This window comes from Ursus americanus, chromosome 26 (assembly GCF_024610735.1).
Source record: "Ursus americanus isolate L20-20 chromosome 26, mUrsAme1.1.p, whole genome shotgun sequence".
NCBI lineage: Eukaryota > Metazoa > Chordata > Mammalia > Carnivora > Ursidae > Ursus > Ursus americanus.
The window spans coordinates 31568322-31593804 of record NC_142152.1 but is presented as its reverse complement, the minus strand read 5'-3'; the positions used below and the strand labels follow the sequence as shown (position 1 = coordinate 31593804).

The 25483-nt window shown below is 39.5% G+C and overlaps 1 protein-coding gene across 7 annotated transcripts in view; it reads right to left on the bottom strand.

Moving 5' to 3' along the window:
• TTC8 (tetratricopeptide repeat domain 8) overlaps positions 1-25483 on the bottom strand; it is a 50400-nt gene that overhangs the window by 3803 nt on the left and 21114 nt on the right. For 4 of the 7 annotated variants that reach the window (XM_045807668.2, XM_045807669.2, XM_087856170.1 and 1 more), the window contains 7 exons: positions 25368-25412; positions 17987-18072; positions 13679-13766; positions 11384-11494; positions 4045-4184; positions 2521-2695; positions 2110-2232 (listed from right to left, as the gene is read on the bottom strand). In XM_045807668.2, the coding sequence (XP_045663624.1) occupies positions 2110-2232; positions 2521-2695; positions 4045-4184; positions 11384-11494; positions 13679-13766; positions 17987-18072; positions 25368-25412 (768 nt within the window). Of the gene's footprint in view, positions 1-2109; positions 2233-2520; positions 2696-4044; positions 4185-11383; positions 11495-13678; positions 13767-17986; positions 18073-21662; positions 21669-23000; positions 23073-25367; positions 25413-25483 lie in introns of all 7 variants that reach the window. The other 3 variants (XM_045807672.2, XM_045807673.2, XM_087856171.1) reach the window with 2 other exon arrangements.

The window sequence follows — 25483 nt, the reverse complement described above, 5'->3', positions numbered from 1 at the left end:
TCACCAACATGGGAACAGAGAAAATCACAAAAGCACTTGTTGCATACGGACATAGGTAAGGTTCCCATTTTAGAGTACGGCTGACCCTTGAACAACAGAGGTTTGAACTGCACGGGTCCACTTAGGCGTGGGGTTTTTTTCAATAAATACAGTACTACTAATGTATTTTCTCTTCCTTATGATTTTCTTAATCACATCTTATTTTCTCGAGCTTACTTTATTGTAGAATACAGTATATAGTACATATGACATAAAATATGTGTTAATTGTGCACATTCTTGCTAAGGCTTCTAGTCAACAGTGGGTTCTTAGTAGTTTTGGGGGGTTCAAAAGTAATACTTGAATTTTCAACTACATGGGGGGTCAGCACCCCAATTCTGTGCTGCTCAAGAGTCCTCTGTAGTTATTGTTTACAAAATACAAACCCATCTTATTTGGGGGAATTTATGAAATAAAGGCAACAGCCAAGGACGTCTCTTCTCTTGTGTTACAAGTTCATCACGGTGCTTAGCAGACCAGGTGGGAGGTGAACACTGTATCGGCAGGTAAAGTTACTTACCTTCCTCGAGTCCCTGTTTCTTCACCTTCAAGTCTGGAATGTAGTACATATCTAGCCTTGAGTGTCACTAGTATTGTATGAGTGTGTTTAGCACTTTAAACTTTTTAAATATAATTTACTAAGCATCTCCCGTGTGCTCAGTACGAGGCCACCACGCCCAGTGCTCTCCACGCATAATCCGCTCATCCTCACAGAACACCTTCCGGTACTGCTCTTACCCCACTTTATATGCTGTCCGTTCACTTCACAAATACCCAGTACCTACCACATGCCAGCCACCGTTTCTGAGCTGAAAATATAGCAGTTAGAAGACAAAGAAGGTCCCTATTTTCATGTGGCTGCCGTGCTACATTCTACATATAAATATGAACGTATCTGATAACATAAGTATTGTGAAGAAAAAAATAGTAGGCGATGTGACAGTGCCTGAGGGCTCCTGTAGACTGATGTCTGAGCTGACCTTTCTTAGGAGGTGTGATTAAGCTAAGACCCGACTGACGAAAAGAAGAGTCAGTGCAGGATCTGAACGAACATTCCAAAGGCTGTGAGTAGACACAGGCACAGAGTATGTGCAGAGCAGCGAGGCGGCTGGTGTGTCCGGAAGCCCGAAGTCGGTGTGGAGGGAGAGATGGGGAAAGATGTGGTCTGAGGGGGAGCCAGAGGCCGGGTTACGTGGGACCCTGTAGGTCAAGACCTGAATCCACACTTCATTCCAAGCAAGACTTTGGAGGATGCTGAATGAAGCAGTGATGAAATCATTCTCGTTTTTAAAAAAAATCCCTTCCGCTGTTGTGAGGATGACGTGTTATAGGATACAATTACTTGCTGACGTAAGTGGAGACAAAAAGACCAGTGAGAAGACTGTTGTCGCAGAGTCCAGGAAAGCGAGGAGGGCAGTCCAGAGAAGGGTGGCATAGAGGGGCAAGAGTGGTCAGGTCCGGAATGGGGCTTGGAGATAAAACTGGCAGGGCCTGCCAAACGCGATGGGGCATGGGGTGGCAGCGCGAGGCAGCCGGGACAGAGAGGTTTCAAGGGTGGCTCCTAGGATTTTGGCTGGAGCACCTAGCTGGTGGGTGGGGGACTGGGAACGGTGCAACAGTTCACTAAGGCAGGGAAGACTAGGGAGGTATAGATTTGTCCTGATAAAACCAAGGGTAAGAGAAAACAGAAAGGTTAAGTAACTTGTCCAAGGTCACATCACTAATATGTGACAGAGCTGGGATTCAAATCCAGGCCAGTGAGACTCTCAAGCTCATTTTTCAACTGCAGCATGTAGGAGTGCCTGGGTGGCACAGGGGGTTAAGCATCCAATTCTTGATTTTGGCTCAGGTCGCGATCTCAGGGTCCTGGGATAGAGCCTAGGCTCCGTGCTCAGCGGGGAGTCTGCTTGGGAGTCTCTCTCCCTCCGTCCCTTCCCACACCTGCTCTCTCTCTCTCAAATAAATAAATTTTTAAAAAACAAATAAACTGCAGCATGTAAAGATAGCTACGCCTGACAGCTCTTCTTTGAGGAAAGCAGACTGTGCACTGTGCCACAGTAGTTCACTGACCTGCTCGACGTGGCCCTTCCGCATCTCCAGCACGGCCAGGTTGTTGTAGGCCTCGGCGTGGTGGTTGTTGTTGACCAGAGCGAGCCTGAAGCACTGATGGGCCAAGTTCATATCTCCTATACCCTTGAAAAGAAAACAGTGTATTCGCACACAGATCCATTTGCTTCCGCCCCCCATCTCCTCCCTTCTTTCCTCGTGTAAGTCTCTTCTGCTACCAAGCAACAAGTACCGATCACAATCAAGTGTGAATTGTGTGTATGAGGAGTTAACCTGAGAAAATGAGTTCTAGGGTGACTCTCGGAAATTGCTACATTGCTAGGGAAGACCGTGACCAAACCTGGATCCCTGAACACTTCTTCCAACGGTGGCTACCTTTTCTACACCAGAAATCACATCAGAGAAACAACCTACCACAGCTACGTGGCCCAGGTTGTACCAGACATCAGCTGCCTCTTCTTCGTTTTCAGCCAGAGCGAGGGCACGTTCAAACGAGGTCAGAGTCATATCATACTGCTGGGCATAGAAGCAGCAGAGCCCCAGATTGTTAAACAGCTGGCAGTTATAAACACCCATCTGCAGGAGTCGCCTTTTTGAAAAAGAGCACACACATTTTGGTGTTAGGCCAACCTGATAAATAGTAAGACCTATTTTTTTTTTTTACAAAGTTAGAAATGAATGTTTTGTAATTTTTAACATCCCCAAAAAATAGATAGTATTATAGGAAATAAAAAAAAATGTCCAAGCAAATACAAAAGCATGTCTTTTTTAAGTGTACTAGTCATGGGCAATGTGTCCAGAGGCAAGGTCAGAATCAACTTACATAATTTCTTTTCCCCCAAAAAACTCTGTTAGAGAACCAAGATACAAGAGAGGCACTTAGGTAAAACCCACAACATTTTGCTTCATAAAGGTTTGGTGCCAGTCCGTAAACCCCTGAGATCTTCTCATTTGAGGGCTGCCTGTAGGATTTACCCTCAAGTTTTCAGCTAAACTGACTCTTGGTTTTGGTTATCTGTAGTATTTTGTGGTTTAGCTGTGTCTACTGACCTTCCGGTGAGTTTCTATGAAGTAAGGCAAGGCCATCAGTGCAATCCCGACTTTATCTACTTAGCTCTCATGCTAGAGCTCAAAAATCCATTTGTTTCTAGGCATCACTAACCCCAAAGGACAAGACAGTTCAAATAAGCAAATGAAAATCCACCTCGGCAACCCTGAGGAACCCATGACCCATTTTGGGGGTGGGAGAGTAGAGGCTGCTGCCTGTGCCTAAAACAGCATTGATTTTATCATATTTTATGTGGCTGACGTCTATTTGGAAAGAACTCTTGTCAGTGGCCAGTTACCTCCTTGTAAATTACCTAAGGGCAGAAGAAGAATCAAAATTTAAAAATTAATCTCAGAAGCCATCTGTAGGATAAAATAAGATTGTGTTCGAAAGAGAACCAGAGACCAGAACTTATTTAGGCTTTGACAAATTATTTGGACAAGAGTTGACAATACTTCACAGAACAGGGGAACCTGTTTCAGGTCCTCGTCAGGGCTCGGGAACGTGGTACCCACTGCTCTTTGCAAATCTCGTCAGTATTTCAGCTTCAGGGTCTTTATGTGCTACGTGGTGGTATTAAGGGAAGCAGTGATGGGGAGAAGTGTTTCCAGGAACTATTCAACAGTTACTCGTTGGCAACAAAATGGCTAACTCATACAATGGCGTGGCGTTAAAAACTCAATCATCCAGGTATGTTTCTGCAAGATGCCAAATATCTGCACATTTTGAAATGATCAGATGTCACTTGCTCATAAAACCTCTGGGTGCTTGAATGTTTAGTCTCCTACACACATGGCCCATATACTGTCTGTCTACATTTTCACGCCATCTTTACTGCTGTTGCACCGATATTTCACAGGAAAGTTCTATGAAGAGAGTGTAAAGCCCACCTGTAAAACCGGAGCGCTATTTCTGGTTGATCAGAGTAAAAGTGGTTGCTGCCAATGCACGCAATGGCTTCCACATGAGTATTGTCCTGTTTCAAAACTTCTTTGTAGTATTCTGCTGCTGATGAAATATTGTTCATTTCCTATTCTCCATCAAGACAGAAGAGCAATACTTCAGTGCCAAGAAATTATTTTTCTTCTGGCTGATTTATGTTAATTCACTCAACAAATATTGAGAGCCTACCATGTGCCAGACCGTGTTCTAGGCCCTGAGGACACAATATGAACAAAAAGACAAAACTGCTGTCCTGAAGGAGGGTACACTGGTAAGGAAGACAAGCAAATGAACAAATAGGTAATATAATGTCAGGCATGTATAACTGATGTGAAGAAAGGCAAGGAGAGGGGCGCCTGGGGTGGCTCAGTCAGTTAAGCACCTGCCTTTAGCTCAGGTCAGATCTCAGGGTCCTGGGATTGAGCCTGCGTCTGGCTCCCTGCTCAGTGGGGAGCCTGCTTCTCCCTCTTCCTCTGCCCCCCCCCCACTTGGGCTGGCTCTCTTGCTCTCTCTCTCAAATAAATAAAATCTTAAAAAAAAAAAAAAAGACACACCAGAGAGATGATCTCTCTCGCTACCATGTGAGGGTATAGATAGGTGTCTATCTGCAGACCAGGACAAGGGCCCTCACTAGGAAATGAGTTGGAAAGCACCTTGATCTGAGACTTCCCAGCCTCCAGAATTATGAGAAATAAATTTATGTCCTTTAAGCCTCCCAATTTACAGTATTTTGTTACAGCAGCCTGAGCAGACTAAGATGTTGTCCTTCCAAAGAATAATCTCCACACCGATGCAGCAACCTGACCTCTGAACCTAATGGCCCTGGGCAGCTGGGTCCCCGTGAATATGACTTTTCTGGTTTCCAGGGCAACAACACCCCACAGTGCAAGGCTTCATGTCACCGTTGCCAAACTTGGTGTATGAGTCTGCTCGGGCTGCTGTACCAAAATGCCATAAACTAGGGGCTTAAACAACAGAACTTCATTGTCCACAGTTCTGGAGGCTGTAAGTCCAAGTTCAAGGTGCCAGCATGGTTGGGATCTAGTGAGGACTCTCACTGGCTTACAAAAGGCCACCTTCTCACTGCATCCTCATATGGCAGAGCGAGCACCAGCACACTCTGGTGTCTCTTCTATTAAGGGCATTAATCCCACCATGAGGGCCCCATGACCACATCTCAACCTAATTATCTCGAAAGGCCTCATCTCTAAATACCATCACACTGGGGGTTAGGGTTTCAACATACTAATTTGGGAGGGACACGATTGCAAAAAGACTCCAGCCTGAATGGGTAATTGTTTCAAGGCTTTCAGTTCTATAAAATTACCTTGGAATGTCTGTACACTTGATTGATGGGCACATAATTAATTTATGTAATCTTGAGAAATTTTAGACTGAAACTAATTTATGTTTTTGGCAACCTCACATGTAGTTTTTTTAAACGTGTTATTGTAAAATATGTGCTTATGTTAAATAAATTTAAACACCGCAAAAGGTTATAAAATGAAAAGTAAAAGTTCCCTCCCCAAATCCAGCCAGAGGTACTGTGAATAGTTTGAGTATTTTTCAAGAAATTTTGTGCATATATGTACACATACATGTGTATACATTCTGATTCACGGTTCATTGTTTTTTACTCTCAGTATCTTGACTCTTTCCATATCAGTACAAAGGGTCCTACCCCGTTACTTTTTTATTGCTGCATAGTTTTCCTTCAATACATAGACCCCAGTTTATTTAACCAGTCCCTTTTTGATGAAGTGTTCGTTTCCGTTTTTTTAGTTGTTGTTGTTGTTATAAAAAAATACTATAAAATCATCCTTGCACAGATCTTTCTGAACTTGTATGAAAACATCCTTAAGGAAAATTCCTACAAGTGAAATTGCTGGGCCAAAGAGTATGCAGGCTTGGAAATCTCATCAGTAATCGCAAACAGCCTCCAGATGGGTTGTGCCAACATATACTCGCAGCACCAGTGTTCATACGTGGGGTATGTTCCTCCACAACCTTGACAACCCTCCATGTCATGGAACTTCTCCATCTCTGTCAACCCGATTAAGTCGAAAAAGGCATCTCATTTTCGTTTTTATTTCTTTAATTATGACTGAGGTTAGGCATTTCATACACCACATATTTATATTTCCTGTGAACTGCCGATTCATGTCCTTTGCCCATTTTCCTATTCTACCTTTTGTCCTTTTACTTGTGGCTTGTGTTATGGGGGTTTGGGTGGGAAACTGGCCTCCTGGATACAGGAAAGCTGGAGGCAGACATGTGGCTCAGAGATCCCTGGGCACTGACTCTGTTTCTCCTTCCAGATTAAACGAGTCTGCCGATAAGACTTAAGTTCAAAATCCAGGAAGTCCTGGTGTTTATAAACATTTCCTTCAGAGGAGAAGTATAGATGGTTTAAGTTCTTCCAGATGGGTCAGTGGTGTAGACACACTGTAGCTGGAACTGGCTATTGTCTCACCTCTGGGGTGATTTTACTTTCATGAAGAGGCTCAGCAGCCACGAGGCAGGCCAGTAGGAAAACAAGGGCCTAGGCAAAAGCCACACCATGATTTTGACCCACAACTGCTCTAAGGAAACACCTTGTTTCCATATGGGTTTACAATCTTGACTAAATGAGAACCTGTAAGTTTGTGTGCATGCACGTTTATGTGTGTGTGTGTGTGTAATTCTCCCACCAATTGGGAAACCACCTGAAATTCAGCAACTTTTAAGCAATGTATAGACTGAGGAAATTAAAAGTAGTCTTTTGTCTGTTTCAGGTATGGCAAATATTTTCCCTGTTGGATATTTTACACTGTTTTGGTTTTATTTCTATTTGCTTTTACAGAAAATTTAACTATATAGAAAACTTATTTAACTATAGAAAATTTAACTTTTATCTTCTCAAATTCAATCTTTTCTATTATGGCTTTCAGCTTTCTATCACACTTAGGTATTCCCATTCCAAGTTTATACAAATAATTCATCTGTGTCTTTTTTCCTGGAACTTTCATGGTTTTAAATCTTTGAGTCATCTGGCAGTAATAGATTCTTTTAGTATAAGAAATCATTATTCCTCCAGCTCTATTTTTTAAATAATTCAATAATCCAATTGGTTTAATAGGCAGTCTTTATAACGTTGTAAACTGTCATATGTATGAACATACATACTCTATTTTGCTCCTTTAATCTATTCCTGCATCAGAATTCTTTATAGTAACTCTAGCATGAATTTTGTTAATGTAGATTTAAAAAGTATTTTCAAATATATAAATGTCATCTCAAGTATATAAATAACCAGTGATGTTGATAGTGGTTATTTTGGAACGAATTCACAAAATACTAAGTATAATTCGATTTAAGTGATGTTGATAGTGGTTATTTTGGAACGAATTCACAAAACACTAACTATAATTTGATTTAAGTTATTTAAAATAAAATTGCAAATAACTTGAGGTGAATGTTGCAGTGGTTCTCAAACTCTGGTATACACCGGAAACACCTAGTGAGCTCAAACATACAAACGATTGCCTAAATCCTGCCTCCAGCACATCTGATTCAGTAGGCAGAGGACAGGCCGCCCTTCTCAACCACTCCCGAAGTCATTTTTACACACCGTAACCTCAAGGAACACCAGAATGATATTTCCTAGCATAACATTTCTAATTTCAAATATCTTCAACAAAGAGTTCAAACAGAGACCTGCCTTTTGAATGGAAAAACAGAATTCCTCAAGAACAATTAAAACCACAACCAAACAAATTTAGCAAGAACAAATCATTTTAAACAAGAAGCAATGAACAACAGGCAGCACAACATGTTCGTGTTAAAATAGGAAAACACTGGAAAGATACAAGATCAAAATGAAAGTGATAAATAAAAAAGAACATAAAGGAAGAGGACCCCTCCAGGGAAAAGTCTGATGTACACACAAAAATCCCTAAGGCATATGTAGTGTAGGCTGCAATGCTAAGGGACAAGCTTTACTAATTAACTCCAAACGCACTGTCACATAACGAGAAAAAAGAATACACTGGAAATCTGTCTTTGTATGGTAAACTTTGGCACAAGGGAAATTAACTGTTAGGTTCAAGGGGAAATACTGCATCTCACTATTTTAAATTTGCGCTTAGTCCTGGGTCATGCTTTCTGTGCATGATAAATTGTCCCCACAACTTGGATGCTTTCTTCTCCACTTTGAGAGCCAACTCCTATTCTACTTTTCTCCCCAAACCTTCCCCTGAAGACTTATAAAAGGGTATGGTCCTACTGGGGAGGGTATGTGTTGTGGTGAGCGCTGTGTATTGTGTAAGACTGATGAATCACAGACCTGTACCCCGAAACAAATAATACATTATATGTTAATAATAAATAAAAAAATGAAATTATTTCTAACCAAATAAGAATATCAGTGTACAGAAAGAAAAAATTTATTTATATCTATTATCTGAACTTCAAAAATGGCATCATCAGAATAATTATTCTTGGTAAATATTAATGTACTTTAATCAGTTTCATAATATTCTTATATTATGCCATTGGTATTTTTCTGATGAATATATTTTGTTCAATAGGGTCTTACAAGTATAATTTTTTCATATAACTACTGACAATCATCTTAAAGATGGCATTTTAAGGTTAATAAATGTTAAAATTGTTTAAAAAAAAAAAAGGATATGGTCAGACCCTGAGCATGGAAGGATGAAGGGAGCTGGTTAAGGGTCTACTCCCTGTCCCAGCCAGAGCAACAGTGACTATAACAGAGGCTTGGCAGGAATTCTTCCAACCAGCAACCATCAAAGATTCCATAGATGTCTAGCTCTTTCTGCCAGTACTTCCTGCCTGAGAAGAAGGGTAGAAGGACTGAAATGGGCAGAAGGCGGAGCTTAAAGGTCAGAGAGCTCTGATTGTATTGAGGTAGTCACTGGTCTGCATGAATACCACTGCTCTCAAAAATCAATTCTATTTCTTAAACTTCTTGGTCAAAATTTTGTTCATGTTCAATTTAGGGTCACACAAGGACAGATACAGAGATAAGAATACAGTATTTTATTTTTATTGAATAATCAAAGCCTTCTACTTATGTGTTTATCAGAATTATATTTCAAAAGGGGAAACAGTATTTCTAGACAATTTAAAAATAAAATTTGTTTTTCATTTTAAAAGTAATGCATGTTCATGACAGAAAATCTGGAAAATACAGAAAGTATGAAAAAGAAAATAAAAGTCATTCATATACTATTACCCAGATATAGCAACTATTAATATCTTCCACTCTTTTCCTAACAAAATAATTTTAAAATATTGTACCTAGAATTTCAAGGAATTTAAGAGAGGACAGAGATGCTTCTTGTCAGTATTGTACTGGAAGTCCTAAACAATAAGATTTTTTTATTAAGTGGCAAAATAATTGAGACAAAGAGATGAAACTATGTTTGCAGATGATAACTATTTTGTTTACTTAGAAAAATCTAAGAGAATTTACGGATAGGTATTAAAACTTCAAAAAAGTATTAGGCTATTTTCTTTTCTTTCTTTTCTTTTCTTTTTAAAGATTTTTAAAATGTATTTATTTAAGAGAAAGAGCATGAGCAGGAGAGAGGGGCAAAGGGAGAGGGAGAAGCAGACTCTGCTGAGCAGGGAGCCCAACGTGGGGCTCAATCCCAGGACTCCGGCATCATGACCTGAGCTGAAGGCAGATGCTTAACTGACTGAGCCACCCAGGCGGCCCAGTATTAGGCCTGTTTTCTAGTATCAAATGAACTTCAAAAAATTAATGTATTCCTACTTATCAGAAATACTCAAATAGAAAATACAACAGAAAAAAAGGATTCCATCCACAGTTATACCTAGGGATGGATCTATGCAGGAAAGAGTGTAACAGGCCTGAAACTGCTATTCCTAGAAAGGCCTGCTTGTAAGGTTGGTCCCTGGCTGACTGGCATCTGAGAACTTAGTGGGTTCTCTATATTGATATAAAACTTCCCTCAAAGGATAAGAGGGGCTCACACACCTAAACTTTTTGTGCAACCAGTGTGGTGCATAGACCTGATGTGGTGCGTGAATACCTGCCTCATGGCTTCGAGTCTGGAACGCTGGGAAACGGAAGGCAGAAGGTGCCCATACGACCAACCCCCAGTAGTCATCTCGAGTACCAAGTCTCTCATGAGCTTCCCTGACAGGCAATGCTTCACATATGTTGTCACACCTTGTTGGAAGAATCAAGTGTGTCCTGTGTGATTCCACCAGGGGACAACTCCTAGAAGCTTGTGTGTCTGATTTCCTCTGAACTTTGACCCATGTGCCTTTTCCCTTTACTGAGTTTGCTTTATAGCCTTGGGGTATAAATCTTAGCCGTGAGTACCACCGAATGCCGGGTCCTGAGTCCTTCTAATAAATCACTGAAACTCAGGGTGGTTTGGGGGACCCCCAATATAACACCTTCAAAATGGAGATAATTACAAAATATTAATTGAAGAAGAACTAAATAAATGGAGAATTTTACCATGATGGAGAGTGGGAAGAAAGGCAGTCCTCCACCCCCATCATTCATATATTCAAAGCAATCCCAATCAATATGCCTGTAGGAGTTGTTTTGATTTTTATTGGTTCTTGATAAGTCAATCCTAAAATCAATATGGAAAAGCAAAGGACCAAAAATAGCCAGCTGTGAAGAAGAGTAGGTGGTAGAATTTGTCCAACTTGAGATAAGGAATTACTGAAAAGCTACAGTAATTAGGCAGCGGGGGGATATCTCAGTGGGGCTTTCCATGGAATTTGTCAACATGATTCTCAAATTTGTAACAATAAGTAAAAGTCCAAAATAGACAAAACTTTCCTAATAAAGATAAAGAGCCATACCAAGTAGAATTTGAGGCTGCAATAATTAAGATGGTATAATACTGGTACAAGGATAGACAAACAGACCAACAGAACAGAAAGCCCCCAAAACACATCTACCATATATAGAAAAAAAGTTGATATTTGACACTACAGACCTTGGGAGAAGGATCGATCGACGTGCTGGACAAATAGCTATCTAGAGTGGGAAACTCATTTAAACCCTATTTCATACCACACTCCTTACTCTTCTATATGTTTGAAATACATCATAATAAAAACTTTGTTTGACTAAATGCATACACTAAAATCTCTTACTCTGTTAGTAAACCATAGGCCAGTAATCATAATTTTACAAATTGTTCTCCTTGCTAGGATCCCAAGGGCCTATGACCTTACTTTAGTGACACAACCTCAATTTCACATCAACTTTTTGAGTAATATAAGCCTTACCTCATAGATCCTGGCAATTCCACAAAGTAGGGTTACTTCTCCTGGAAACTTATCTAAGCCTTGTTTGAAAAGATTTAAAGCTGTCACTGGTTGATCCAATGAGATATAAACCTAAAACCAAGATACATTTCAATAAAAGTACTGGTTCTTAAAATAACAGTATTTGTTACGACGAGTTTATAACTATAGCTTAGTAACAGATTATCTCCTAGATATTACAAGTAAAAAGTTGTCAGAAACATGGATTAATTTTCAATGGTGATGTTATAGTCTTATCTTCACATGTCATATATGAAGCATTCATTCATTTATTCCTTCAACAAAACCTCCTTGTGGGCTTGCTATTGCCTCAGAGACTGAGCAGTGACTTAGTAAAGGAATGAGGGAAAGTCTTTTTAGGATAGAACAGACGGGAGTTATGTCTATAAGCACGCACAAAGGAACCAATTATGAGATGGAGGTTGGAGACGCAGGAGAAGGAGGAGAGGACCAAGGAACAAGAAGGTCTGAGAAAGAGCAGCAGTGGAGAGCCCTGAAGAGAAGCTGGTTTTGGGAAAGGGCCCTCAGAAATAGAGGAACAGGTTTGTAAGGAATGGGGTCAGGGAGTTGAGAAAGTTAGCACTTGATGGCTTCCACCTAATGAGCAATGAGAACATTAGCATAAATAACTCATGCCCTTTGTAGGAATTTCTAAAATAGGGAATTACAGTTTTAGGCATGGAAACATAAGATGATGACATTTTTTCTTCATGATATTGGACACTCTGTTGCTTTCCAAATAGACTGTGCTTGGAAGAAGGCCCAAATGGATACACAGAAAAACTGTTTATAGTGTTTAATGCTAAAGTATGAGATTAAAGGGAGAGCTATGGATGAAAATACTTCAACTTTTACTTTATAAAACACTGTTGAGCTGCTTTTTAAAATACAATAAATAATTTAATATACCAAGGAATATAAAATATTTAATTTTTTAAAAATTAACAATCTAATATTTTCAAAAGTAATATTGTTCCTAAATCAGATTGATCTCTATTACATAGCAATTATTCTTTCATATATTAAAGAAAATAAGTAAATTTTACTTTTATATAGTCATGTAGGCAATAATAGACGTAAGCAAATTAATTTATGGAAAAATATGTCAAACCATGTATTCAACAATAGTTAAAAAGCACATTTTTTTAACCACCTGGCAAGTGATTATCAGTTAAGAAGATGACAAATAGTGTGACCTGAATTTTAATTTCAAGGTATCAGAAAAGTTTAAAAGTCAGCTGTGATGCTTAGAAACTTAAGAATTCTAGGTTTAATATATAAAGTACAGAAGGTGGACCTAATTTCAAACCTCTCTGAAAATTACGGTAAATAGATCAAGATTATTTAGCACTGTAAGTTTATATAGTGTAACTTTCATTTTGTTTCCTTTTAGTGTGCAAATTCTTAAAACCATATTTAGGAAGTAGTGGCACTTCCTTTTATAGCTCTTCTTTCAACCTCCTTTTGCACACTTTTCAATTTTAAAAAATTCGTCAAGATCCAACAAGATGATGTCCTAACCAGCACTTCACCAAATGTTTCAAGTAGCCCTGGCGAGGGCCAAGAAGTAACTTTTCCCAAGACTGAAAATTCTGGTGGCCCTTCACTTCCGCTGTGGCTGTGGGGAGCAGGATGGGGCAGTGAGGAGGAAGACCTGCGATGGAATGCTGGCTCTGAACAGCCAAGTGACCCTGAAAAACCTACTTAGCCTCTTCAAGTCTCCACTGACATAAGAGTACAAAGGAAATGTTAAAACCTACCTTGTGGGGTTGCTATGAGGCTTAAATTCACCTGTGGGTGGAACAGACCAGATATAATACCTTCTCCTGAAAAAGTGTTCAATCAAGGAGAACTGTTGTCTTTGTTATTATGGCAAAGCCAAGAAGCCGAGGATCTACATAAAACAATTCTGGTTCTCTACAGTCTCCTTAGGTGGGAGACCGGCATGCTGTAGATAAGAAGACCTCTCCAGAGCCCGTTACCCGTGGAGGTGGTAATAAGCCCGTGGCAGTTTCTTCTGCTCTAACGGGCAATCTTTCAAAGGGGTTTTCTTATTTTTCATGGCAATAATTTCCTTGAGACAGCTACCCTCCATATGTTCTCACTTTTCCACTTGCTATAAAGAAAAATAAGTCTGAGCACATTAACTTGCCAACTATTCCTGAAGAAACCGGCAACTCTCCGTATCTATTGGCCAGAATTTGAACATTTATTTTGAGAAGACAGATTTCACTCCAGTTAAGAATACTCACTCACTTTTGCCAAGTAGAGAAATGTATCTACCATTTCCTGCTGCTTCAGGGCCGATTTAAACTGTTTTTCTGCTTCACGATACATTCCTAACCTAAGAACAGCCATTTTAAAAATTAGACGTTCAACTTAAAAATAAACACTATGGCATTTATTCACACACTGAGGATATGAATAGAGACAAATCACATTTCTATCTGTAAGAGTGAGCGTGTACTAAAGAAGGTAATATCATACACACAGACAAATCATTATCAGCTTTGTGTTTATAGAGTTGAGCACCAAGTTGCCTATTTCCCATATTCACTGTCTAGGCAGCCGTCCTGCGGTGTGTCGAACGTCTGTCTGAAGCCTAGACACAGCAGGACAGCTGCCAGCGAGCCACGGCACATCAGTTTACCACCCAAAGAGCTTAGAATCAGCTGGACGTGCGGCCAGTGACCGGGGTAAATGCTTTTGGGTCTCCATTTTATTGGAAGAACTTACGGATGGCATTTCTTTGAAAACATTGTCTACTCTGAGACAAAGGCCCATTTTTGAAGCCGTTTTTAAACAGTTTTGATGTAAGTAGTAATTGCCACTTGAGTGATATAGTTATACCATTTTGTGATTCTAAAACATTTTCCTTTTTTATCTTCATATCCGATACAGATTGTCCTGGTCTACAAATTTGAGATTTGTTCCTTGCCTAACTAGAACCGTCCTGGTATCAGCCCCGTTTCTTCTGCCCAGGGAACATTTTATTCCTACGGAATCAATCATTAGAGCATTAGAGCTCAATCAGTCATTAAGGCACACTTCAGCCTCTTCTAGATCTGTTGGGCGTTCTCCTAACTACTCATCCCTAGCCAGTTACGAGCTGCTTAGGCACTTGAGGATGCTTCCACTTTGCGAAATGAATATTTCACAGGATGTTCTGCTGTGCTGCTTTCCTTCAGAGCTTTGACAGAAGAGCTCTGACCTTCTACCTGGGTTGTCTAAGCCTCGAGCACTTGGGTGCCTACACACGAACAGCTGTGGGAAGATGTGGATGAATGGGGTTAAAAGGGACCCCCCCAGAATGAAACATGAGAGACTATGGACTATGAGAAACAAACTGAGGGCCTCAGAGGGGAGGGGGGTGGGGGAATGGGACAGACCGGTGATGGGTAGTAAGGAGGGCACGTATTGCATGGTGCCCTGGGTGTTACACGCAACTAATGAATCATCGAGCCTTACATCGGAAACCGGGGATGTACTGTATGGTGACTAACATAATAAAAAATCATTAAAAAAAAGGGACCCCCCAAAACTGCCCTAAAGTTGGAATGTGTGAAATGGCAGAAGCCCCTCCCCCCCACTTCAAAGCTCCCACAACTTTTACCAGGAGTGTTCACAAAATGTTACCAGAGAACTCTCAAGTTCTCTGAAAAACAGCATAGTTCTCTACAGAGCTTCAGCTGAACATTCAAATCTTAAGCATGTGGCTAAAGTTCAGCCACACTTAATTATCCATGAGAGTCTGTATATTTTTATCTAATGTGTCTCTTCCCAAAAATGATTTAAAAGGGATTACAATATAATCCTATAAGATACATATAAAACAAGAGTATGAAAACAAATAGATTTTTTTTAAACAATGGTGATGGAAAGATAAACAAATTAAAAAAACAAAAACAAAAGAGGAGTCAAAGTCACTTAGCTACCCTGGAAACCAAAGGAAGGAAGGATGGGTCATACATTTTTTTTTTTTTACTACTACATCCTCCAGAGATAACTTCTTCTAGTACTATCAAAAAGGAATAACCACATGGGTTCTTCTGCAAAGGAAGTTAAGTGGGCCATATGTAAAGCAAGCCTAGGAATAAGGAAAAAAACAGTCAAGTTCATGAATACAGGCCAATATCAGAGAGTCCCAAGTCCCAAGATAACCCCACCAACCGCCAACTTCTTCTCTCCAATTTAATTCAATAAATATTGTCAAGCACCAACTGCATGCACATTTTGTGATACAAAAATGAAGATCACAACCATGAACTGAAGGCACCAATAAGAATGGAACAAAACATGTTCACAAATAAAAATGGAATCGTATTATGGCCAATAAGAAAAAAAAACATGCTTTGAGAGCACAGAGGCGGAGTGAACCAAGATGGTTTCAGGGAGGAAGTGACAGGCAAGACTTTGAGAGCGTGACAGGGTGGGGAGGGGGTGGGGAAACATCTCAGATGGAAGCAGACTATCAGCACAGGCACACAGCAGAGTGCACCGCATGGAAGGGGATGCCAAGCTATTTGGTTTAACTGAAAGGAAGCAGACAGTAAGTAATGGGAGAAGGGAGTGAGAGGGGCAAGCATGGACTGGGACAAGATCAGATATGCCACACTTAAGATCCAGACTTCTTCCTAGACGTAGTGGAGATTAACCAAAGAATCCAAGTTATTCTGACGGCAGTACATAAAAAGGATTGGGGGGCAGAGAACCCAGGTAAGAAGCTAATGGAACAATTCAAACAAACAAAGTCAGAAGTCAGGCATTGGAGTGGGAGTGGGGTAGTAGGGGAACTACTGTAGACAAAGAACGGGCAGAATTTACTGGTCAGGGGCAAAGAGACACAAGTCAGTTGGAGCTCCATCTGCTGGTAATCCATCCTTGACCTCTCCAGTCCAACTTAGGAGCTCTTCTCCGAGCTTTCCATGCTTGCTTCTATCACAGTGGGAGCCATGCTTAGGATTGTTTACTGTCCTCCCTCCCCCAGTGGACTGTAAACCATCGGAAGGAAGGACTATCTAATAAATACTTGTAACCCTTGTACCTGGCTCATTAACTATCTTAGCGAGTCGGTGAATGCAGGAGTGCTGGGCACTTACTAAAGATGAGAAGCTATTAAGGGACAGAGGAGAACTGATTAATATGGCAAGGTACACTCATCTACATGCCATCTTATACAGATGGCAGAAGAAAGCCAAACTGTGCTTTTCTTTAATTATTAAAGATTTCTTCAGGTTTTGTTTAGAAGCTCAAGATTTCAAGCTGGCCTTCAGAAATTATATTCATAAAAGTTTAATGGTATAATGCTATGAGATTACCTTTTACTAGAAAATACTTCCTCAGCCTAATAGCAGAAAAAACATTTAAGTTCTATGTAAAATATGTAAGTGGAAAGTAGTCTTAATTTCAACCAAAAGGGAACAAGTGTCCTTTTTATTCCATTTATATATTTCCTTTTCCTCAGTGTTTGATAAGTAAAGTTTATAAGTACTAAAGGATGCTTACAGTAGCTGGTCTACCCTGTTTTGAATACTAAAAGATGTATTTGTATTTATAAAATAAAACTGCCTGCTTGTCTCTATTTTCCAAATGCTCCAAATGCATTTTAATACCAGGCAACAAGTGTTAGATCTCAGTTACCAGCTGCTATATAATATTCATAAAATTAATTACAACTTTTCTGACCTCTCAATTTGCTTAAAAATGTGTTTACGGACGTCTGGGTGGCTCAGTCAGATGTCTGACTCTTGATTTCGGCTCAGGTCATGATCTCAGGGTCATGGGATCGAGCCCTGTGTGGGCCTCCATGCTCAGCGGGAAGTCTGCTTGAAGAGTCTCACCCTCTGCCCAACCTCCACTTGCGTGTGCACTCTCCCTCCCCCCCAAAATGTGTTTAAACATTAAGTGAATTAATGCAAGAATATTCAGATCCTAGAGAAACACTGAAATTGTGCAAGTAGTAAGAGAACTGGCATCAGAAAGCTGAGCTCAAATTCTTGTTCCGCCACTTACAGGCTGTGTGAATTTGGACAAGTCACTTTATCTTTCTGAGGCTCAATTTTTCTCATCTGGACAAAGTGCTAATTGTAATAGCAACTACCTCCAGGTGCTGTGAGATTTAAGTGAGATAATGTAACATATGGACAAGCTAGCTCTCAACTGTGAAGCACTTTACACATGCGAGGCATCAGGGGACATAAAAAGACTTGAGAGCAAAAGAAGAGGAATGGGAATCAACAGACTCAGTTCTAACAGGTCCGTTACTGGTCTTTTACTAAGTAGTTCCTGATACAAATCACAGGCTCTCTCTGGCCTCAGCTTCCTCATCTGAAAAAGGGTGTTGGATCTGATGGTCTCAGAGTTTCCCCTGCCCAGCACTACCATTTTAGTATTCCAACGCTATCAGTCCTTAGTGCTACCATGTTCAAATGCTTCCTCACCTAAGTCAAAGACATATTTCTCATTTCTACCCAAGGAAACCCACCCAGAAAAATAATGGTCAGAGTTGAGACTAAAATATGCCACAGCATGTCTAAGCCCTTCACAACTAATCAAAATTTTTACCTGTAGTAACATTTTCCAATCTGCACTTTCCACCACCAGTCCTTGTACTGAGAGTACTCTGTGGAAAGGGCAGCCAAGTCCAAAGCCTTTGAAAACAATTCATTTGGATTAGGATTTTCGTTTTGAACAATGAACAGAAACAATAAATAATGAAATAAACCGTATAATTAGCACCAATCAAAACATGCATTAGAAATCAGACAGAAACTCAAGTTGCTCATGTTTCCAGATGGCTCCACCAATTTTCCCTAAATAATCAGTTCCAGACAGGAGGGCTGGCAGCAGATGAATAGTAAAAACTGATCAAAGAAAAGCAGATGTACAATATATTAGAATACAATTTTGATATACAAGGCACAAAATGGATATTAAAAAATCCCCTAAGTTGTATGCTCTCCCCAGCCTTTCTCTACCGTCCAATGATTCAAAGTGCCTCCAAACTCAGTGGCCGCCAAGGCTTTGGTGTGTCAGCCAGGTCCAACTGCAGGCCCCACTTGAAGACAGACGTAGAGAAACAGAGAAAGAGCAAGTAAGCAGAGAGGAGGAGGTATGAAGCCTCAAATGAGCAAGGGCACTTGGATATCCGAAGTCTTCCATCACCACTGTCCTATCATTCTGACCCCAGTTCACATCTCGTGATGCTGACGGTCACACTTGTCTTTGCTGCAGACTGAGAAAGATCCTCTGAGCTGCTTTCTTATTTTACATGTGTTTATCCCTTTCTTTCTAATGCCTTGTAGTTTGTTCCTTCTAGTGTTCATTCAAGATCAGACATGAGATGACTAGGAATTAGGATTTTATACACAACAAGTGGAAACCATTTGGACAAAAAGGAAAGCAAATCGATCTTTACACAAATTTGAAGCTCAGGTGAAGATCTAGTGAATGAAAACTCGGGTTATTCGTTAAAAGAGAATTCTCGTGTTTTATTATATTCATTATTCTTTATCTCAAGGTTGGAAAGCTCTTATTCTCTAGCCAGTGTTAGTATAACTGTGATATTCAACAGTTAAAGTAACTCTCAGATTTCAGTTCTATTAGCTCAGAATATATCCCATATTACTGTCCGTGTCTTAATATGAACTCTTTCCTGAAATGCAAGCCAGATGACTTCCTTCAATCTCCTACCACAGAATTAATAACTTTTCCTTGTGTTTCCTCATCTTTTCTTGCTCCAGGGGAGATTTCTAAATATGCAAACTCTTTAGAAAAGGATGATGTCACCACACTGAGGTTCTAATGGACCTAAAAAAAATCAACACCTCTATTTGAAAGCTATGGAAATTAAAAACAAGCCACACACTACTTTCATATGCTTATTCTCCTTTTTCCCCAAGCCAGACATAAAATTGGAAGCAAAAAAATTCAGGGAAAAAGTATAACTTTCATTAGCATTATCTCTGAAAGTACTGGAAAACCATATTTTCAATCAGCTCAATTCAGGACTGCAATGTAAATATCTGAACATATTAATTTTAACTTAATCTTTATAAAGAACTCTTCCAGCAGATAGATCATATTCATTCTCATGTTTAATATAACAAACCTTCTAGTTTTTCAGAAAAATAGTCACTCTAAATTTGTCACATATTCTAATTTCCCAAGGCTAGATTTAGCACTTATTACAGACTGCTGATTTTGCTTATGGTCCTAAAACAAGTCTTCCTATGTAAGACCTTGATGTTTGTGCTGAACTGATTAAGGAAATTAACATGAATTGTTGATATAGAATAAAAATTGTAAAAAAGAATATACATTTTTTTAAAAGATTTTATTTATTTATTTGACAGAGAGAGACAGCGAGAGAGGGAACACAAGCAGGGGGAGTGTGAGAGGGAGAAGCAGGCTTCCCGCCGAGCAGGGAGCCCGATGCAGGGCTCGATCCCAGGATCCTGGGATCATGACCTGAGCAGAAGGCAGATGCTTAACGGACAGAGCGTGTTAAAAAAACAATTTCTCTTTTCTTCTTCCAGCTAAAGTTGTAAAACATTGGGAAAAAGGGTATAAAAATACACAAGTGCACGCTTTTTGCTCATTACCTAAATCCTTCTCCCATTGAGAAAATAACATTTGTGGTAAAAATCTAAAATGACATCTTTTTTTTTTTTTTAAGATTTTATTTATTTATTTGACAGAGAGACAGCCAGCGAGAGAGGGAACACAAGCAGGGGGAGTGGGAGAGGAAGAAGCAGGCTCATAGCGGAAGAGCCTGATGTGGGGCTCGATCCCATAACACCAGGATCACGCCCTGAGCCGAAGGCAGACGCTTAACCGCTGTGCCACCCAGGCGCCCCTAAAATGACATCTTAATGGAACAAACTGATCCATAACAGAACTATGATGTGATGAGCCCTTAACAGAGTAAGAAAACACACATGGCATCTGTCCTCCTCGATACTGCTCACATCCATCCCAGCACCAATACACAGGCACTCGGTAATTCCTTGTTTAAAGAATAACCCAATCAAGCAATAAGCCATTAATAAATTAATGAATAAGAGGAAAACAGAGGAACCAACAACTTGTGCTTTCACTAAATAAGAACAAAAATTGCTTAATTTCATGTTCTATGAAAAATGTGTATTGAGGGTAAGCAGATGAAAATAATAAGCAGCATGCAATTACAAGCATTCTAATTTATTACTGCCCCTAATTTGTAGCTAAATTTATAAATGAAAAGTTGCTATAACATTATTGAAAATTTTGGAAAAAACTGGATAAAATTTTGGTAAATTTAGATAATTTCCATTAGTGCCACGAGGTATAGCTTTTTTATTTACTGTTGTAATGTCAGCTATTGGCACTATGTAGGCATTAGCAAATACTTGTAGAATCAATACCACGTCAACCCTGTAATACTTTTATTTCCATTTTTTGGTAATACCTTCTAGTATATGTTATAAGTTTAGAGTGATAATTCTATTTAACATATGTGCTAAAGAGTATGCTTTGTTGGCTTAACATTATAAACACTTTTCTGTTTCTGCCTTATTTTTGTAATTATGATTTTTAATGGCTGGATAAAGCGCCGGCGTGCAGTGTATCGTAATTTACTAAGCTCGTCTTCTACCACTGAACATACAGGTTATCGTCCAGGTTGCTTTGCTACTGTGACCAATGCTACAATGAACATCTTTGCAAATACAGCATTTCTTTTTTTTTTTAATAATAATATTTTTTTATTATATTATGTTAGTCACCATACAGTACATCCCTGGTTTTTGATGTAAAGTTCCATGATTCATTAGTTGCGTAATACAGCATTTCTTTGTGATACTTCTTGAGAAGGGAAATTACAGAAATAAATGGAATAAGTATGTTTATGGCTGGGGTGCGTGGGTGGCTCAGTCAGTTAAATGTCTGCCTTTGGCCCAGGTTATGATCCCAGGGTCCCGGATCGAGTCCCGCATCGGGCTCCCTGCTGAGCGGGGAGTCTCCTTCTCCCTCTGCCCCTCACCCCTGCTCATTCTCTCTCTCTCTCAAATAAATTAATCTTTTTTTTAAAAAAAAAGTATGTTTATAGTAATCTATTTTATATTATCATACTCTTTTCCAAAATATAATACCATTTAAAATATCATCTATAATATATCGGGTATAACAATTACTCTTCTCTCTCCCAGCATTTTCCCCAAATTTCATAAATGTAAAATTGCAAGTGCAAAATTTTTTAAACATTTTTGTGTTAGAAAGTGCATCTCTAATATGCTTGTTTACTGACATTTTCTCTAATGTAAATTTTCTGTTACTGGATCATTTCCATTTCCATAAAACATTTCCTAACAAAGTCCGATAAGCTTTTTCCTATTTAACAAACACTAACATTTTAAAATCATGCTCATGGACATATTTCACCCTTCTGTTGTCCTTCTATGTTTCATTTTGTTTTGTTTCTGTTCACTGTGCCGAGAGAGAAATGAATCAGTAAGTCTTCATCCTTTGTGATTGCTTTGTAAATCCAACCAAACTGTGAACTATTCTATTGCTTGTTAATTTTTTTTTAAATCTTCACTAGTCAAATGTCTACAAGAAAGTCTGTAAATAAATTTTCTCAGCAGTATTGTTTAATGAAATATAAGGATCTATTTCAAAAAGAGTCAAAAATTATGTTCAATGTTGCCTGTTTTTGGAGTATTAAAGAGTCTTTCAATGTTCCTAAGAATAAAAATATAAAATTAGTAGGAGGGGACTTTAGCTCTCATGTGTCACTTGCTTGCTACTGAGATCTATCTGGCAGTCATTTTTGCTGTGCCTTTTCTCTTAATTTGTGGCCTTCCTCCATTGAGGCAGGAGACACACTCCCTCCTATCTGTTTGTTACGCTGTTCATGTCCTGTCCATAAGTCCTGTTCGTGCTCCCAGCTCTATTTTCCTACATTAGAAGGCCTAGCATTCCAGCCTTCTATTAATCATTGCCTTTCAAAGTATATTCTTCAGCAGTAGTTCCCAATGCTGGCTGAAAATCAGCATCGCCTATGGAGCTTTTATTAACAACAGATTTACCAGACATACCCGTTGGGATTCTGATTCAAGAAGTCTAGCAAGGATCCAGAAATCCATTACATTAAAATTCACCAGGTGATGCTGAAACAGTGGGATTTAGGAACTACTTAAGAGCCCCAGGCTTTGAGGGGCCGGAGCTCCCATGGTGGAAGAGTAAGGAGGAGGCCAGGTGGGTGTGTTCTTGGTCTGCTACTTCTGCTTGAATTCAAGCAGCCCTGCTTTTGTCTGTTTTATACGGCAGGGTCTGGAGGAGATTTCATTTGAAGAGAAAGGTTGTGCTGCTTAAAGAAAACATTTGAAAGTCACTGCTCTCTTTAAGTTTTTCAAATTTTAAGATTTTAAGATATTCAAATTTTTTTAAATCAATGAATATCAAGAACCATGAAAGCATTCTAAAATACTCAAACGTAATATGTAAATGTTAAAGTCTGTTAGACTCTTCAGAGTCCTTAGAATCCTTAGAATCTTTAGAATGTAAGTTCAGTTAGGGCAGAGAATAAATCCTGTTTTATTTCAATGTGGTTCCTATTCCTCAACACCACTGTATCAATGCCAAGACGTAGAGCAACATCCTCAAGATGAATCTATTGATAAAGACACCATCACCATGATCCACAAACAGCATACAATCTGTCTACTTTCTGAACCCATCGTCTGCAACTCCTCCCCTCACAGACCTCACTCCAGCCACCCCGGCCTTACTGTTTCTTGAACAATCCAAGCGTGCTTCCACCCAGGGCCTTTGCAGTTAAAGTTCTCTCTGACTTACATATTCTTCCTACACAGGACTGTACAGTCGGCCCCCCTTCATTAGGTCTCGACCACTTTCCACCCCATCCAAAATAGCATCTTGCCCCGTGGCACTGTCTATTCCCCTACCTGCCTCCCTGCTCCGGTCCTCTCATAGTACTTATTATCCCATGACACGGGCTGTGTTTCTAAATTTGCTAGTTGTCTCTATTCCTTGCACAACCAGGATATAATCTCCAAAAGAGGAGAGATTTTGTCTGCCTGCTTCACTCTGTGATCTCAGGGCCTTTGAACAGTGGCTGGCACACTGCCATGGCTCAGACATTTTTAGATGAAAGAATACATGTCTCTTCAATAACTGAATTAATCCCCAAAAAGTCAAGATACAGCTTTATGCTGGGTAGAGACTGACTCCTTTATTTGGATGTTTCTAGTAAGGACAGTTTAACTACATGATTTTACATGTCACACTGAAAGCCTCTGACCAGCTTCATATTAAGTGAAAATGGCACGAACCGACTTACTTACAGAAATGTGCATGAGTTCTGCTCCAACCGCAGTTCCCTCTCTTCCCTACACGGCCACATGCGCCAGCACTTCACGACAGACAACGTCCACATTCTGTGTATGGGGCCCAGGCTCTCCCCTACAGTTAGGGCCACATCTTCCAATACGCGCAGCGGTATCTCCACTTGGATAGCCAGTCACAATTTCTAACTCAAAATGCCTTCAAGTGAATTATCCAGCTTCCATAGAAACCGACTTCCTTCCCTAATTATCCCATTTCTGTCAGTAAAACAATCCTCCTCCTTGTAACAGCTTTAGAAGGCAGATTTGATGTGTCTTTCCTCTGTCCTCCACATTAAATCTATCATCATGTTCTGCCACTTCTTTCTTTAAAATGTCTCTTTGATGCTCCCATTTCTTAGTAGACGGCCTATGTATTTCTCACTCCATACCTTGCTCATGTTTTTACCCTTTCTTTACATTTATTTTCCCTCCTTCCACCCAAAAATCCGACTTACTTTGTGGCTCTTTATTAATATCACCCCTTTGATATTTTTTCCCCTTTGCTACCTAGTAACAATTTCACAGCTTGGCAATCATCTCGTTAATTGTTTCATTATGCCAATTTTATTTTCTCAGCTAGATTGCATGGCTTATGGAGTCAAGGAAAAAATATTTTTATTAGTTTTCCTAGAATATAGCACAGTGGTTGACACATAAAAAACACAACTGAGGAAAACGTTTTTATTTTCCTGAATATTTACCATATGGTTATAAAGCTTTTCCCCTAAACTAGTAAGAAAATGAGGGAAAATGCTATTATTAGACACTGCAAAATCAACTACATTCAATTTGACAAAATTTGTGAGGTAACCGGTCATTTGCATATTAGCATGTAAAAAGTGAAACAAATGAAGTCATATCCATATAACCTTAAAACTCTTGGGGCGCCTGGGTGGCACAGTGGTTAAGCGTCTGCCTTCAGCTCAGGGCGTGATCCCGGCATTACGGGATCGAGCCCCACATCGGGCTCCTCTGCTATGAGCCTGCTTCTTCCTCTCCCACTCCCCCTGCTTGTGTTCCCTCTCTCGCTGGCTGTCTCTATCTCTGTCGAATAAATAAATAAAAAATCTTTAAAAAAAAAAAAAACCTTAAAACTCTTTAAGAAGTCCAAGATGATTGAATATTACTGAAGCTGGGTGACGGGTGATATTGGCTCATGTTATTCTCTCTACTTGTGTGTGTTTGAATTTTTCTATCATAAAATGTTGAAGGAGGGGGAGGGGGTGCATTGCAAAGAAACCAGGAATACTCATATGAGTAAACCTACATGAGCATGAAAAATAAACTGTAGCACAAGCACATTATGCAATATTTTCAATTATCTGTATCTTGCTCTTCAATGGATATCTATATACTCTATGGATCAGGCACAGTTCTTACCACTTCTATATTTATAACAAATTTTCCTATTGAAACTGACAGTGAATTTGAAAGTATCAGTAATCCTCCAATTTTTAATAGTTCCATCCATTTATAAGGTAAGAAATAGAACATTTCAGAATCAAAAGTCCCAAAGTCAGAAAAATTACAAGAGAAAATAGCATGAATTCAAAACTTACAGTCTTAACATCATTTTCATGATGAAAGATATATTCAAACAAAGCCTATAAAGAAAAAAATGCCAAAAATACATTAGATTTTAACAAAAGCACTCTATTGTTACATCAAAACTGAA